The sequence below is a fragment of the Crinia signifera genome, chromosome 9, assembly GCF_055691185.1.
Source record: "Crinia signifera chromosome 9, ASM5569118v1, whole genome shotgun sequence".
NCBI lineage: Eukaryota > Metazoa > Chordata > Amphibia > Anura > Myobatrachidae > Crinia > Crinia signifera.
In genome coordinates, this window is record NC_139225.1 from 49399778 (window position 1) to 49417200 (window position 17423).

Below are 17423 nucleotides of genomic sequence, written 5' to 3' on the forward strand. Positions count from 1 at the left end.
CTTGCACTCAAAACTCCTTGCTTTTGCTCCTTCTTGTGAAGTAATATTAAGATGCTATTATTTCAAAACAAAAGAACGGATTATAGCCTCTCATGAGACATGGATAAGTGTATATTCGCATCTTTCAAGTTGGCAATATTTCAAGACCTTGCCCCTACAACCCTGAAGAGACATTCAGACCTCAGAAACTGCACCAAAGTTCTCAGCGATAACAAAGTCAAATACAGATGGGGGTGCCTATTTGCCCTTATCATGACTTGGGAGGGTCATCAACTATCAGCTAGATCTAAAGATGAAGCAGTCTGTCTGCTCTCCAAAATGAATCTCCCCACCAGGTGGAGCCAAATACTGTACTTCAAGTCCAGCATCTTTTCCTCTTCCACAAAAGAGCTCCACGCTGCATATGGTCAACGGTTCCAACCAACTACTCACCCCCCAAAGCTCTCCCTTGAACTGCTTATCGTAGGTGGTATTTAAATGTTAATGGGTTTTCTTTTCTGCTTCGGTCTTCTGAAACCCCCAACAGAACCACTGCTATAATGGGTGCCCAAAAATTCCCTACAGTTATTCATGCATGTGATTCCTCTCATTAAAAAACGAGGTGTAGCGATTCTGTTATCGCCATATGTTCATTTGGAAATAGAATCCCCTGTTAAGGATAAAAGGGGTAGATTTCTTATTGTAACCAGCTCCCTGAACCAAACCCCTGTGACCATAGTTATGTATATGCCCCTAATATTAACCAGGCCTTTTTTTTTACCATGTCAGATGCTAAATTTGCTTATCACCATAAAGGAGATATAATTATGGCAGGGGATTTTAACACTGTTCTCCACCTCAAATGTGATCCCTCCCACCCCCTCCCTACTTCTTTGACCCTTTCCAACAACCATAACACTAAAGGTTTACATTCTTTCTGAAAAGCCATATTTTGTTTGATTCTCGGTGAATACAGGATCCTCTAGCCAAAGACCACATATTTTGATACTTGTGTATTATCTGGGCTCCCGATTTTTTCATTACATGCCACTACTTAAGGCATGCAATGCAATGCAAGGCAATGCGATTTTTCATTGTAAAGACCTGATTTTTAATTGTATAGTCAACATTGGGTGATTTCATACCCCCACTATCCAACTACGCATGGAGTTGATTTTATATAGTGTGGCGAGCGCAGCGAGCCACTGAGCCCTGCGAGTGGACGCGGATTACTTTACATGTATTCTGCGTCCCCTCGCGGGTATGAAATTACCCATGGGTGACTATACAATACAAAATCTGGTCTTTACAATGAAAAATTGCATTGCATGAATTGTATGACACTATATTGCATGCAATGCGATGCAATGCAATGTGATGCGATGCAATACAATGAAAAAATCGGGCGCCCAGATATAACAAAAGTACCCATATTTTTATTGCACGTACACAAGGTTTACACAAGAGTAGACATGGTTTTCTTGGATCAAGACCTCTCATCAAAACTTATACTGTAGATGTAGAAGGCATGCCAATGTGATAGTGCTTCTTTACAAGGCATTGCAGAGACCACACTTGGAATACTGTGTTCAGTTCTGTGCACCACACCTTAAAAAGGACAACAATTAATTAAAACAGGTACAGAGAAGGGTGACTAAGTTCGTAAAAGGTCTTGAATCACTAGAATAGAAAGATAGGTTAACGAGGCTGAATATGTTTTCATTGGAGAAACAGAGGTTGAGAGGTGATAGGATTAGTATGTTCAAATACAGGATTCGGAATCATGTGGAACTGGGAGATGATTTGGTCACTAACAGGTCTATGCTTAGGACACACGGGCATTTACTGAGGCTCGAGGAAAATAAATTCCATACTGAATTAAGAGGATTCTTGACCTTTAGAGAAGTAAAAATCTGGAACTCCTTGTACGTGGGGGTGGTTACAGCAAATACTGTTACTAAATGTAAATCAAAACTGGAAACATTTTTGGCCACTAAGGGAATCCTATAGATATGACTTACTCAAGTCATTAGTTTCAAGTAAGAGAGGTTGAACTCAATAGACTAACTACTTTTTTTCAGCCTTAGTTATGCTACATAACCCTAACTTCCAGATGAGGGCTGGGAAAAGGTCTGTGGGGCCCTGGACAACAAAATTGCAGTGCCACCCCCCCCAGATGGCAGCAGGTCCCCCGCAACCCGGATGGAGGCAGGACCCCCCTGGTGCCTGGGCAGCATGGGGTCCAGGCAGCAGGGATCCGGGCAGTGCTGGGGACGCAGTGGCCACCCCTGTTGCCCCGAGGATAATCCAGCACTGCTCCAGACTATGTTCACTGCAGGTTCACTGCCTCAAGGCTATCCACAAATCTTCACTATTGCCAGATGATCTCGATCGACTTACGAAGGCTCGGGGTGAACTAAATGTTCTATTATCACTTAAAACAGAGTATAGTCTGAGATGCCTTAATCCAGGGGTGGCCAAAACGTTGATCGCGATCTACCGGTACCTCGCAGAGCTCCCGCAGGTAGATCGCGATGAACTCCTGGAGTAAATCAGCTTCAATGCGATGCACGGCTGACGTAATGACGTCATCCGTGCATCCACAAGCCAGCGTTCTGCATGTGAGGAGCTTGCTGGATCTGCCAGCAGCACCCCTCTACCTGCGACCACCGTTTCAGCATCACAATCCCCTATCCCCCACGATCAAAGGGCAAACACCCATGTCCCCCTGGATGAGTACCAAAGCATGTCAATATTACCACCCTCCAGTTACCAGCACCTCCAGCAACTGGCGGCACCCTGCGATTACCTGGAGCTGCCATAAGGTTGCTTCCAGTCACTCCATGCTGTGGTGCTCCTGAACCCTGGACCTCTATCTCAAAGGTGTTTAATCAATGACCAAACAAACTCTTTTTGGAGAGTGATCTACACCGTACACATCGCTCTCCAAAAAGAGTTTGATTGGTCATTGATTAAACACCTTTGAGCTCATTACGCCCACACAGTGAGGATTTACTAGTAGTGGCTTTTCATCTATCTGATCCTGGATCTTCAGATTTGGATATATTTGTTGTGAATGTCCAATTAATATCAAACCGATGGATAATACATGAAGTCCACAGTTTACGTACTGTGTCCGTAAACTTACAACCTTTATTCCTAACTACGGGCGAACTAAAGCATAGCGCCACGTAGCGAACCTGATTTGTGTATCACACACACTGAACTGATACCCTGACGATGGTATCCTTTTGCAGTACTTAGTTGTAAGTAAATAAACCAGGTATAAATTCCTGTAAACCTTTCTGCTTATTTCAAAATAAGACATGAGACTTGGTATAAATTCCAGAATAAGGGTACAAAGTCCTTAACCATATATTTGAGTCCCTAGCAGACAAAAGGTATTACAGAAATAAGAATGCAATAGCAGAGTATACAAATCACCTTACAATACACACAATATATAATGAAAAGGTGAGAAACATATATAAATACAATCAGCCACAGTACAACTACAAATACAAAGAAAAAGAACAGTTACCGTCTCACAACATGCGGGTGCTACTCGGTCCAAGTATCTGTATTCTATCCAGAGCACAGTCCAATATAGATGTCACATTTCGTGAAGCACCAGCTGGAGTGTAACGGAGGCTGGGTGCTTTAATATAAGGTTGTTGCATCAACGACAGAAGGGAGCAATGAGATAAAATAAATCTGGTTTAATAAAGATACTGCGATACAAGTTGGTAATGGTGGCATAAATAGTATACTGTAGATTATGTAATGATAAGTCAATAGTACAATACTTAATTGTAGAATATGATGATGCTTGGTACTTGGAAAGAATATTGAAGGGTTCGTTGAAGAATTGGCTGAAGGATTGGATGTTTGGTTGGAGGATTGGATGATTGGTTAAAGGATTGAAGGATTGGATGATTGGTTGAAGGATTGGAATATTGGTTGAAGGATTGGATGGTTGGTTGAAGGATTGGATGGTTGGTTGAAGGATTGAAAGATTGGTTGAATGATTGGAAGATTGGTTGAATGATTGGAAGATTGGTTGAAGGATTGGATGGTTGGTTGAAGGATTGAAAGACTGGTTGAATGATTGGAATAAAGAATAAATTATGACGTCTGATGTCCTTGCTGGATTAGACCGTGGCTGCAATCAGGAGTGCCCGTGGATAATAACCGTCGGGAATGAGAATAAAGATAATACCCCTTTGGGGGGCTAACCTTATCCAGTCTGCATTGGCGGCAGCAGGTTCCGTGGTGCACAGGAGAGCAGTGAGACGATCAGCAGGAGTAGACACTTCACCAGAGGCACAGGATTGTAGTGAGTACTACAGAGCCAGGAGGGATCAATGATGCTTAGGCATAGACATAATTGTACTGACTGACGGTCTTGCCCGGCCAGTCAGTACTTAAGGAGTGAGCTGTGCGGCTGTTGGATAGCCTATTGACAGGAGAGGCAGAGTCGCACAGTACAGGCTGAGGAATCAAGAAAGATGGTGGCCACCAAGGGAGGTGACAGATTCCAGCCGGCAGTGAGCGTGCGCAGCTGCGCAGTTGCCGGCGTTCAGTCAGAGGCCTAACCAGGCACAAACACACATGGCGGTCTCACGCCACTCATGTCCTGCATGGCACCGGAGCACACAGCACCACTGACATGCACCCCACCACGACAAGGGACAAGAGCAGCGGTGAGCGCCAGCGTGTGAGGTATGCTGATAGAGGACCTAGGGCTGGGCACAGCACAGGGGACAGCCATGGTGGATGTGACAAAAGAAGATTAGAGAGAGAGTCCTTATGCTGTGCTAAACATTATATAGGGTCCAGACAATAGGGTACTGTAAAGTTCTCCATTGGCCAAGAGGTCAGGTTTCGCTTCTCCTTGATTGGTACAGTAGAATGCACAGCTGTGTCTTTGTCCAAAGGCTTCGTCATAGGTCTAGGCGTCATGCTGTGCAACCTGTTTTATCCGGTGCTTTCAGTTATACCATCCTCATGGCAATGTAAAACATTAGATGTATTTGGTCCATAAATCTTGACTGGTAAATGTTGTGCACTTTAAACAATCACCGGAGCGTTGCGTTTGAGAGAAACACACAGATGCAAAATATGTCCAGGGGAGTTTTACCATTATTACTATGTGTGGTGATTTTAAAACACATAACTATATTTTATTATTTGTGAATGGGGCGAATGAGTCTATTTGTATTAGTATAACTGTGCACAGGGTTCACACAATTATTCATTCTTGTTTCTATTGTCTATTTGCGTTACTATGCAAACCAAAATGGCGGCCATACCATGCTACTGTGGTGTAGAGGCAACTCGACTTCGACAATGGTCAAAAAAATCTGCTACATCTCCAAATCTGAAGGTGTTACTGGTATGCTGTTTATATTGCCCCTGATGAAGTCATGAAAATGACGAAATGCGTTGGGCCTCGTGTTCATCTGTTGATCATTGACACCTGATATAAAAAAAAAATCTCTACTGTGATGTTCTATTGATTCTGCTAATCCATACTGTGTTTTGCTTTATGGCCATTTGTATAAAATTACATTTTTCATAAAACTTTTTTTTTTTTTTTTAAGAGCGCCCTTTGAACCTCTCTTAGCATACCTACAAACTTTGGTTCCATCTAACAGGGGATCTCACAAAGGTGCTGCTCCACCCTTCATAGTGTGCGCATATTGGGGTACCCTCTCTCTATCCATATATATATATATCCAATTGCATAGGTGCGGCACTCCAACTTTGTGCATGTAGATTGGGGGGTGCCCGCCGTAGTACACCTGTCTCTCACAACAGGTGCGTATGTGCTGAGACTTGGGGAGAGGCGGCACTCACTTGTTAGAAAATAAAAAGTCAGCAGACCAGGGTTTTCCCAACGTTTCAAACCTCCGTGCATTGAACAAAATACAAACAGTGAAACACATACCATTATACTGATCAACTCCGTTCATCCGCCCCCCAGCATCCATTCCGGCGCTCAAACATGACGTCACTATGACCGGACCGTCCAAGAGACCATGAAGGGATTTTGCCAGTACTGCCCATACTATAAAAAAACAACAACAAAGTGTACGTAAATATAAATACATCAATAATATCATGTCATGTATACAGTGTAAGAGGTATATATACATGTACCATATATAAATTGATTAAAGTGCAAGAAGTGCAAAACAAACTCTGATTTAAAAACTTAAAAAACGCTCTGAATGGACCCATTATATAATGTCAGTTACAAACTACCTATTAGGTTGACGGGGTCCGATCTCAATGCAATAGACTCCGTAATCCATTATTTTAACCGTACACCCGCTGAGGGTGGTTGACATCCATGTGTGCGCATGTCTAAGATATCATGGTTATAGAACAGATGACGGTTGACACGATCCCACGTGTCGATAATATTACAGAAAATTTGATAATCCCAGGTGTTCATTAAGTCCCTGTGGGGCCCATGTGTCCAGTCTGAAGATCCAACGGCTCTCAGCCGGGCACGACATTAACCCCAGGTTACCTCCTCTTTTTTATATAGGGATCTGTTCAATGATCCTATACTTTAAGGAAGACAAGGAGTGTCGGGCCATAGCAAAGTGTCGGGCGACGGGCTGATTGCTCGTGCCCGACTGTATGGCATGTTTGATAGCGGACCTATGGGCAGCTGCCCTCTCTTTAAAGGCCCGAACAGTCTTCCCCACATAATGACGGCCGCAAGGGCAGCTGATGAGATAGACCACGTAGCTTGAGGTACAGGTGACCTTTTGTCTAATTTTAAAGGGTTTGCCCGAAAATGGGTGATAAAAGGTGTCTCCTGCGGTCATAAAGCTACATGTTGTGCACCCAATACACTTAACACACCCGGGTTTGGGCGTTCCTAAAAATGAAGATGGTAACCTGGTCGACACCGTGTCGACTACATCATTTGTTACAAGGTAATCCTTGAGATTTTTCCCCCGGGTGTATGCACACATGAGCTTAGCATTTTTTAAAGACCGTAAAGCCGGTTCTGTCCGAATTATTGGCCAGTGGGACTTGTCCATTCTGTTAATGTCCTGACTTTTAGGGTGAAATGCATTAACCCAAATCAGGGTGTCTTGTTGTTTCTTTTTAACGGGCCGCAGAACCTGTTCCCTAGACAATGATAATACTTTCTGTTTAGTTTTCAACAGGTCAGCTCCTTGATTGGTACAGTAGAATGCATATCGCCATGGAAACCGGACATAAACATTCATGCCACTTTAACTTGATGGGCAACCAGTATACTTGTATTACAATCCGTGACATAAATACATGTAATACAAGTATACTGGTTGCCCATCAAGTTAAAGTGGCGTTGATGTTTATGTCCAGTTTCCATGGCGATATGACAAGGAAAGGCTGCACAGTGATCGAGCAGAGCCGGTGGGCGTTACAGGGGAGCCTGACGTCGGCTGGTGATGCTCTCTAGATGCTGCGCCTGATTCGCTGGAGACGCTGACCGGAAGTGACGGGTGCGTTCCACCAGTCACTTCCGCATTCAGTCCCGGATGTCACAGCCGGAAGCCTGATGTGCAATGTACAGTAAGCGCAAGCACAGGGACGCCGCAGAATTGCTGGGTACACTGACCGGAAGTGACGGGTGCGTTCCACCAGTCACTTCCGTGTTCAGAGCCGGACACTACGGCCGGAAGCCAGATACACTGTGTGCAGCCAGCACACATACAGGGACGCTAGTGCAGCAAATAAGTCAACATCTGTGACTAATTTGGGTAAGTATGGCGGGAACTTTACCCCTATTTAAAACCATTGCATATGTGTCATTGTTGTGCCCATGAGGAAGGTGTACCAACACCGAAACAGCTGTCGGGCCGGATATGGCTTGTGATGTTGGGGCAGCCCCCCAGATTGGAGACTCTGATAAGTACAGAATGAAGTTGTGATATCTGCTACTGCATTTGAATTGCATGATGCTTTGGTTGCTGGAAAATCTTTTTCAATACATTTGAAGATTTAACTGATGGTGTGCTGCTCTCTTATTCCTGGACACTTTTGGTAGATAGGATAAGTGGCATATGATTTTTGTAAGGGATTCAGCACCCAAGATAGATTCATCTGAAAAGTGTGCGGCTCTTCTGGAGATGGATATAGATATATATATTGTAAGACAGTGGCAGGGAAAGTCATAGACGGCAGGTACAGATGGGTCACGGTCCATCCTTGCTGGCGGGTCGCCAGAACGTATGCGCTGGCGACCCGCCAGCAGCCTCGCCAGCGAGGAGACTGAGACGCACGCGTCTCACGCGCACGCGCGTCTCAGTCTCCGTCGCTAGCGTGGCGGAAACCCTGTCCGTCTCCGCCTCAGGGAGACGGACGGGGTTAGGGGGGGGTTAGGGGGGATGCGGGCAGGCGGCGGGGACCCCGGGTTACCGCCGGCAAGCCGGCGGGGACCCGGGGAAACGTTTGGAAGCGCCGTCGGAAGGGGGCGCGCGCGCCTCTCGTGCGCGCGCGCCCCCTTCTCACGATCGCCATGGCGCTGGCGGGGGATGGCGGCTGGCGACGCCAGCGCCATCCCCCGCAAAGATGGACCGTGACCCATCTGTACCTTTCTCCTAGAATCCTGTCTTATGGCGTATAGACTGCAGGCTGTTTCAATCTGTGTGGTAAGCTCCGTCTTACAAAGGGTGTTCTGTCCTGGGCTGGTAATCAGGAGAGCACCTGATTCTTTAAAAAGGAGCCAGCCTGTACTGCGTTACTTGATCTATATCTGCTGTGTGTGTCCAATGTCACATGGGGCCTTATTTTGGTTCATTCTTTCTGACAAAATCCTTCTTAGATGGACAAAACCATGTGCACCGCAGGGGGGGGCAGATGTAACATGTGCAGAGAGAATTAGATTTGGGTAAGTAATTTTGTTTCTGTGCAGGGAAAATACTGACTGCTTTATTTTTACACTGCAATATAGATCTCACTTTGAAGTAAAACCCCACCCAAATCTAATTCTCTCTGCACATGTTACATCTGCCCACCTGCAGTGCACATGGTTTTGCCCATCTAAGAAGGATTTTGTCAGAAAGAATGAACCAAAATAAGGCCCATAGTGTGGCCCTGGTATAGAGAGGGACGTTTGTTCTGTTTAGTTAGAGCTCAGACGAGCAGGTTTTATTTTTCTGTTTTGCCTGAAGTGTAAAGGCTGATTTTTTTAGTTTCTTGCTGTGAGTGCTGCAATAAACTCAGGCAAGCCCTGTTTTGGACCCAAGCCGTGATGTCACTGTCTAAGTCTGTGCCAAAACCTCACCTGTGCCTACCTGTTTGACGCTAAAACCCCACTATATATATATATATAGATATAAACAGTAGAGTTAGATTGAGGGAACTGGGGGGACCCCCAAAGAAACAGGCGGCACTCGATCAGCTGGATGGGTAGAATCCAAATTTTATGTGCAAAGTTTTCAAAAGAATACAAGCATGTCTGCCAACGTTTCAAAGCCTTTGAAATGTTGGCAGACATGCTTGTATTCTTTTGAAAACTTTGCACATAAAATTTGGATTCTACCCATCCAGCATCCAGCTGATCGAGTGTCGCCTGTTTCTTTGGGGGTCCCCCCAGGTCCCTCAATCTAACTCTACTGTTTGTATACCCATTCGAGGAAGGCACCGTGGCATATACCTCAGTGAAGAGAGTGCCAGTCAACCCTATAGATTATATATATATATATATATATATATATATATATAAACAACAAGCAAAGGAGCGCTCCATAGTGCAATATGTTTGAAAATTTATTGAAGTAAAATAGCTTTTTAAGAGCATAAAAGCAATGGGTAACGTACCCTTACTGACGGTTGTCACAACCGCAGTGTTTCACAGCGTGGACGGTGGTCCAACACAGCAGGTCGACGCTAGGCCACGCCCCAACGCGTTTCGTCATCAACGGACTTCGTATATATATATATATATATATATATATATATATGGCTCTGGGGGGCCCGGTGTTCTTAAGAAAGGGGGGCTCTAAGGTCTAAAATGAAAAAATATATATATATATATACTCAAAAGATACCGCACCCGCCGGACTTCTTAGCTGCAATAACGTCACACAACAACTGCCATTTCCAGCAACGTTTCGGGACTTTTTATTTGTCCCGTCCTCAGGCTATACAGACAAACATTTAAGTGTACACACATTACCTTTTAAATACCTTCACCTCTCGCGCCACACACTCTGCGTCCGTCTTCCGACTCTGTCAGTTTGCTTCCCTGGAAGATCCCCCTTCTCTGCACCTCTTTGCCACTCTTGCACCTCTCATTTCCTCCTTCCCTGCATCTCTCTGTCCTCCTGTACTTCTCCATCATGTCTCCTCTCACTCTCTCCTTATATACACATCTCTGTCCCCATCACCACTACATTTTTTAACTTCCCCTTCTCTGTACCTCTCCATCCCCCTTTTACCTCTCTGTCCCATGTGCACCTCTCTGCCCCCTGTCCTACCTATACATCTAATGGGTGCTTACAATGCTTAAATGCACCCCCACGCCACCCCCCAAGTATAAACGTGAACCCGAAGCGTAGCGAGCCCGCGAGGGGCGGCGGTACGTGTCCTATGACCTTTTCATACCCCCACTATCCACGTTACCGTGGAGTTGATTTCATAAAGTGTGGCGAGCCCGAAGCGTGGCGAGCGGACACCTGTGAAGCCTGTGAAGGTATCCGCGTGCGCTCGCCACGCTTCGGACTCGGTGGCTCCCTGCGCTCGCCACACTTTATAGAATCAACTCCACGCCAACATGGATAGTGGGGGTATGAAAGGGTCGTAGGACGCGTACCGCCGCCCCTCGCGGGCTCGCTGCGCTCGCCACGCTTCGGGTTCATGTTTATACTTGGGGGGTGGCGTGGGGGTGCATTTAAGCATTGTAAGCACCCATTGGGGTGCTTATACAATTTATAAATCGCATCCCATCGCATTGTATGGCATTGTATGCCATATACAATGGCATACAATTTTAAAATTGTATGCCATTGTAGAACATCGGCCGATATCGCGTCGCATCGCATGCGATATGGTCTGCGATGCGATGGGCGCCGTGCTAGTACACAAGTACCCAAAATACTTTATCTTCTTTGGCCGCCTCTGGGTCAGCAACACTATAAGAGACTTAATTTATCTTGTGAGGTTAAGATACAACTTAAATGTGGCTAAATTGAGAAGTTCCTCATTGGGGTTTGTTTTGCCTTTCTTTGAATGAATACTTACTTAACCCTTTGAGTGCCAATGTTGCAAAGAGAGATCCTCAAAATATCTGCTAAAAATGTCAGCGTCGCAATATTTAACTGAACGTCGATTGATTGACTTGACTGTATTTGTATTTATTTATAATAAAACATAATAAACAGTGGCTGTGAGCGACGCTGGCATTTTTAGCAGCTATTTTGAGGAACTCTCAGCAACATTGGCACTCAAAGGATTAAGGGCCTTATTTTGGTTCATTCTTTCTGACAAAATCCTTCTTAGATGGGCAAAACCATGTGCACTGCAGGTGGGGCAGGTGTTACTTGTGCAGAGAGAATTAGATTTGGGTGGGGTTTTACTTCAAAGTGAGATCTATATTGCAGTGTAAAATAAAGCAGCCAGTATTTTCCCTGCACAGAAACAATATAACTCACCCAAATCTAATTCTCTCTGCACATGTTATATCTGCCCCACCTGCAGTGCACATGGTTTTGTCCATCTAAGAAGGATTTTGTCAGAAAGAATGAACCAAAATAAGGCCCTAAATTACACTAATAACATCCAGCCCCAATGTCCTCAGTATTTTGGTTGGAAAAATTAAAAGTTTGTTTATTTTAAATGGGTGTTCTAAATAGCTAGTAGGTTGGACTTTGCCATTTGCAATGATCCTAGTTTGTGGAGGAATTTCTCTGAAGTACAGTAGGTGGATAATCAAAGGACAAATGTGCAAACTTATGGCATGTTGTGTTGTGCATCAGGCTTGCTTTATAGTTGACCTCCTCTGCCTCTACTAATATATCCACAGTATAACTTACTTTATTCTTAATGCTGAATATAACTTATTGCTTATTCCTTATTAGATTAAATGTATGCAATGTTTTGTTCATGCATGATCTAATCATCTAATTACTTTTATTTATATATTTACTTTTTTATTTATTGATTGTGTAAATTACAGTAAAAATCAATTGCCAACCTCCTCACACCCAAATAAAAAAAAAGTTATGATGAGAATGTATGCTATAACAATGGCCAAGTTGACCTCCTATTCTTGTTCTACAGAATAACAACCACGGCTGCCTGCATGATGGATCTACGCAGATATCCCCTGGACCAACAGAACTGTACTCTGGAGATAGAGAGCTGTAAGTATTTTTGCACAGAATTTAATGACTTTATTATTTCTTCATAATATAAGTAGGGGTGAGCGCGTTCGGATTTTGGAAAACCGAACACCGCTGAACATCCCCCAATCCGAACCTGCTTCCGAGCCTGTTCGGGTTTTCCCGTCCAGGCTCAGAGCGTGCCTTTTCGGAGCTCGCAAGATCCCGCTGTCAGATCTTGCGAGATCTGGACACTATATAAGGAAAGCCGGGCGGGAGCCAGTATAGGATATTGAAGACAGCATGTCACTGGCTGAGCCTGTCACTCTCTCTCAGTGCCTGTCTTTCCACCTGTGCGTGCTCACTCTCGCCCACCCTGCTGCCTGTGCCTCAAGCTGCAGGGCTCCTGAGTCAGTGTCACTGAGTAGTTTTAAATGCTTAGTGACTGTGTGCTTATAATTTAGTAGTACTGGTAGTAGCTAGCTAGTGTATATTTAGTTAGCATGCTCCTGAGTCCTCTCCTCTAGTAGTATGATATCCTCTAGTCAAGAAAAGTTAACTTTCTTTCTGTTCTGTAGTCCATCCAGTCAGTGGCACTGACAGAGTCTGTGACTGTGCCTCATTAATTCCTGGAGCCTGTGTCTGTGCCTGCCTGTGCCTCATCTATTTACCTGACTAGGTGGTAGGTACAGTCAGTGTAGTACAGTTCTGTGGTTCAGTGACAGTCCAGTGGCACTGACAGAGTCTGTACTTACCTGGAGTCTGTGCCTGTGCCTCATTTACCTGTCCTGAGTATGAAATTATTTTTATAATAATTTGGGGTTATATACATATAATTAATATATTATATATGAATAATCTTTCTGTCTCTGATGTGGGTGCCAGTTAGGGGTACTCCACACTCCTTTACCAGCAGCATATATATATATTATATTTGATCCTTTAATTATTTCTGTCTCTGATGTGTGTGTGTGTAAGGGACTGGGTACAGTCTTCTCTTCACCTGTGTGCACGGCCGCATTATATTTTTTAAAAAAGGGGTTACTAGTTGTTAGAAAAAATTCATGGGATTAAATATGTTTGTTGACGTGTGTGTGTGTGTGTGTGTGTGTGTGTAAGGGACAGGGTACAGTCTTCTCTTCACCTGTGTGCAGGCCGCATAATATTTTTTGAATAAAGGGATGTAGCTATATTTAATCCCTTTAATAATTTCTGTCTCTGACGTGTGTATTTCTGTCTCTGACGTGTGTATGTGTGTGTACGGGACAGGGTACAGTCTTCTCTTCACCTGTGTGCAGGCTGCAAAATATTTTTTTAATAAAGGGGTTACTAGTAATCCCTTTTATTTTTTTCTGTCTCTGAAGTGTGTAATAATTTATTTTGAGGTACACTACTCTCCTGTGCCACATATTTTATATAATGGAGAAAAAAAATATGGAGGCTCCAATAGTGAAAGAACAAGAACCACTTTCTCTGAGTGATAAAGCTGCTACCACTAGTCAAGACATAGAGCATGATGATGAAACGCCATCTACGTCGTCTGCCCAGGCCAATGCCCAAGGTCATCGTAGAGCAGGGGTGGGCGATTATTTTGGCTGAGGGGCCGCTTCACACTTCCAGTAAATATTTGAGGGCCGCACACAAAATATATATATATATATATATAAATAAAACAGTCCAATAAAAGAGCACTCACCAGGCTTTTTCTTCAGAATGCAATTAAAAGGTTTAATACGTCACCATATAATTATGTCGGTATGTCGACGTTTCGAGCCTCACAGGGCCCTTTGTCAAGACCACAATATAGATAGGTATACAGCTCCAAAATGAGTTCAACACACTGTTCACAAGACCCACCTTAAATACCAGGACGGCAGGAAGTGTCTCTCCAGACCACCTGTTGCTAATTAGCTGTTTATAAAAAATCCCGTTATCAAGAATTACTATAGATCTAACACCCTAGCAACAACAGACACCAGCAGCGTATTATAGAAAAACCGGCAGCGTGGGACAAGTAACTTTCGCGTCTTTTTATTGGACTGTTTTATATATGGCTGTACCCCTATTCTGGATTACAACCTGAGACCTGCACCCCAGCAGTTGAAATTGTGGATTGTGAGTGCCGGCTCCTCTGTGTGTGTATATACATATATATATATATATATATATATATATATATATATATATATATATATATATATATATATATATATATATACAGGTCGAAGAACCGCACACAAAGAATCTGAATTCCAACGGTGGGTGCCAGATCACGTATTCAATAGCATATGTTTCATTCCCACACGAAGTAGAAAAGTGGTCTGCACACCAGTTTAGTAAATATGAAAAAAAGCTTTTATAAGCATAAAATGTCAATAGCACATGGCAACATACTGAGAATAACAGGTTTTAAAGCAAGTGGGAGGGTTACTTATCATAGGTCCAATGCATCTGTGTACAGCATATTTCTATAGGACACCCATCACCACTTCCAAGCAGGGTATCCTGCTTGGAAGTGGTGATGGGTGTCCTATAGAAATATGCTGTACACAGATGCATTGGACCTATGATAAGTAACCCTCCCACTTGCTTTAAAACCTGTTATTCTCAGTGCATTGGACCTATGATAAGTAACCCTCCCACTTGCTTTAAAACCTGTTATTCTCAGTATGTTGCCATGTGCTATTGACATTTTATGCTTATAAAAGCTTTTTTTCATATTTACTAAACTGGTGTGCAGACCACTTTTCTACTTCGTGTGGGAATGAAACATATATATATATATATATATATAGAGGACAGGGGTTTGGCACTCCTTGTAACAGCAAAAACAGCGGCGCCGGTGCCTACACAAAGGATTAGTAGGAGACTTGCGGTGAGGCACTCGTGGCAATTATAATCCAGAACAAAGCTAGCCAACAGGAGATAGCAGCAACGTTTCAATTTATTTCTTCAAATCAAATTTTCTTCGTAACCTGACGAAAATTTGAAGAAATAAATTGAAACGTTGCTGCTATCTCCTGTTGGCTAGCTTTGTTCTGGATTATAATTGCCACGAGTGCCTCACCGCAAGTCTCCTATATATATATATATATATATATATATATATATATATATATAATCACTGCTGGTTGGTGCGACACTCCCCGCATATTAACAAGTCGGGAGTCATAAAATATACGGTATAAGCAATCTGACATGGACACTCACCCCCACCATCAAAGCCAATCACTGCGCACACCTTCATCAAATGTCCACTGCTGAAGTCCCCCTCATCACATCCCAATCACTGCACAATCCCTCATCACATCCCCATCACTTCACAATCCCTCATAACATCCCATCACTGCACAATCCCTCATAGCATCCCATCACTGCACAATCCCTCATAGCATCCCATCACTGCACAATCCCTCATAGGATCCCATCACTGCACAATCCCTCATAGCACCCCCACCATTGCAGAAACCCTAACAGCACCCCCACCACTGCAGAAACCCTAACAGCACCCCCACCACTGCAGAAACCCTAACAGCACCCCCACCACTGCAGAGTCACTCATTACATCCCCACACTGCAAATACCATTCCCGCCCATCTCAGCATGGGTTCGCGACTCCATGTTGCTGATCGTCAGGCTGATGATTTTTCTAATCTAAATCAGTGATTCAAGGAGTCTGAAAAAAATCTGCTGAATTGCCTGTTACTTCAGGCTCCTCCCATCATTTTGTGCCTTCACAATGCTGCCATGTATGTGCTGTCTGCTGACTACACATGTTATGTGATGACCTTCTGCAGTAACTTGCTGGGGTCCTGTTATTAATTTTATTGTCTGATGGGGTCCCAGAGCAAAATAGTTTTGAGGACCCCTGATCTAGAACCTCCGTGCAGCAGCTGTGTCCTAGATTGCTTCAGCCTGTGTCTGAGTATTCAAGCAAGCACACCTGCCGGGTGTGCTGGGGTTAGGGTTGCCACCTCTCCCGGATTTCTCGTTTTTGGTGGCAACCCTCCAGGAGGCTTTTCAAGTCTCCCGAATTTCGGGATTGTCCAGGTGTCTGAGAAATCCTACAGTCCAGCCCTCCACGCAGCATCTCTCGCCCGAGGGCCAGTGCCGTCCGTGCCCGCATGCCGCCATCCGCCGCCGCAGGACTCCCCGTAGAGACAGACCCATGCATGATGATGACATCATCATCATCCCGCAAGTCTGTCTGCAGGCCTGCCCACCAAACCGCCCACCACTGTTTGCTCACCACTGGTGTCAGTCAGCGTGACTCCCATAGACTGGATCCGGCTGCCTGCCTCCTGTCACATGCACCCTGCCAGTCCTACTGCTGCCGCTGTCAGCTTCCCTGCCCTGCCAAGCCCAGCCTGCCCTCAGGTAGACAGATACACCACTATGGGATGATTATTCAAAAAACAGGAATTTCCCAGCAGTGAGAAGCAAGTCCTACACAGTCTGGACAAGCAATCAGCTCCACTGCAGGTACAAAGACTTTGTAGACTTTGTAGACTTTGAAGACTTTGCAGGGACAAAAAGGTTTTTTTTTATTCGAAGATGCCACGCCCACTTTTCCAGCTAGACCACGCCCATTAATGGGGCCATGCCCAGTTTTCCAGGGGAGCGTGTGCATTGGTTACAATGGGGGATCTCCAGGAAACAATGATGAGTGAGGTGGCAACCCTAGCTGGGGGATCCTGCCTGTGTCAGAGAACCACTGCGTTCAGTGTGTGAGATCTTGTCTGTGACCAGCTTCTACCCAGAGGTGTTGTGAGCACAAGTGGCTTCCCCACACATTGTGGTAGAAGTCACACTTTTTATTACAATCTGCTGTTGGTATTCTCACAGTGCCAGCCCAGACTTGCCCTGAGACAGTCATGGAGGCGGTTAGTGCACAGGCCTAATCGCATGCTGACTTGTTAATTTGGTGGGAGCCAATTACCAGTATATTTTGGGATTGTGGGAGTAAACCATAGTACACAGAGGAAACCCACACAAGTACGGGGAGAATATACAAACTCTTTACAGTTAGGGCCATGGTGGGAATTGAACCCATGACCTCAGAACTGTAAGGCAGTAATGCTAACCATTACACCATCCATGCTGCCCTTACAC

General features: G+C 44.5%; 1 protein-coding gene across 1 annotated transcript in view; it reads left to right on the forward strand.

Annotated features, from left to right (window-relative positions):
- Nucleotides 1–17423, forward strand: part of LOC146035538 (gamma-aminobutyric acid receptor subunit beta-4-like) — a 335033-nt gene that overhangs the window by 234809 nt on the left and 82801 nt on the right. The window contains exon 5 of the mRNA XM_083159044.1: nucleotides 12271–12353. Within this exon, the coding sequence (XP_083015170.1) occupies nucleotides 12271–12353 (83 nt within the window). The remainder of the gene's footprint in view (nucleotides 1–12270; nucleotides 12354–17423) is intronic.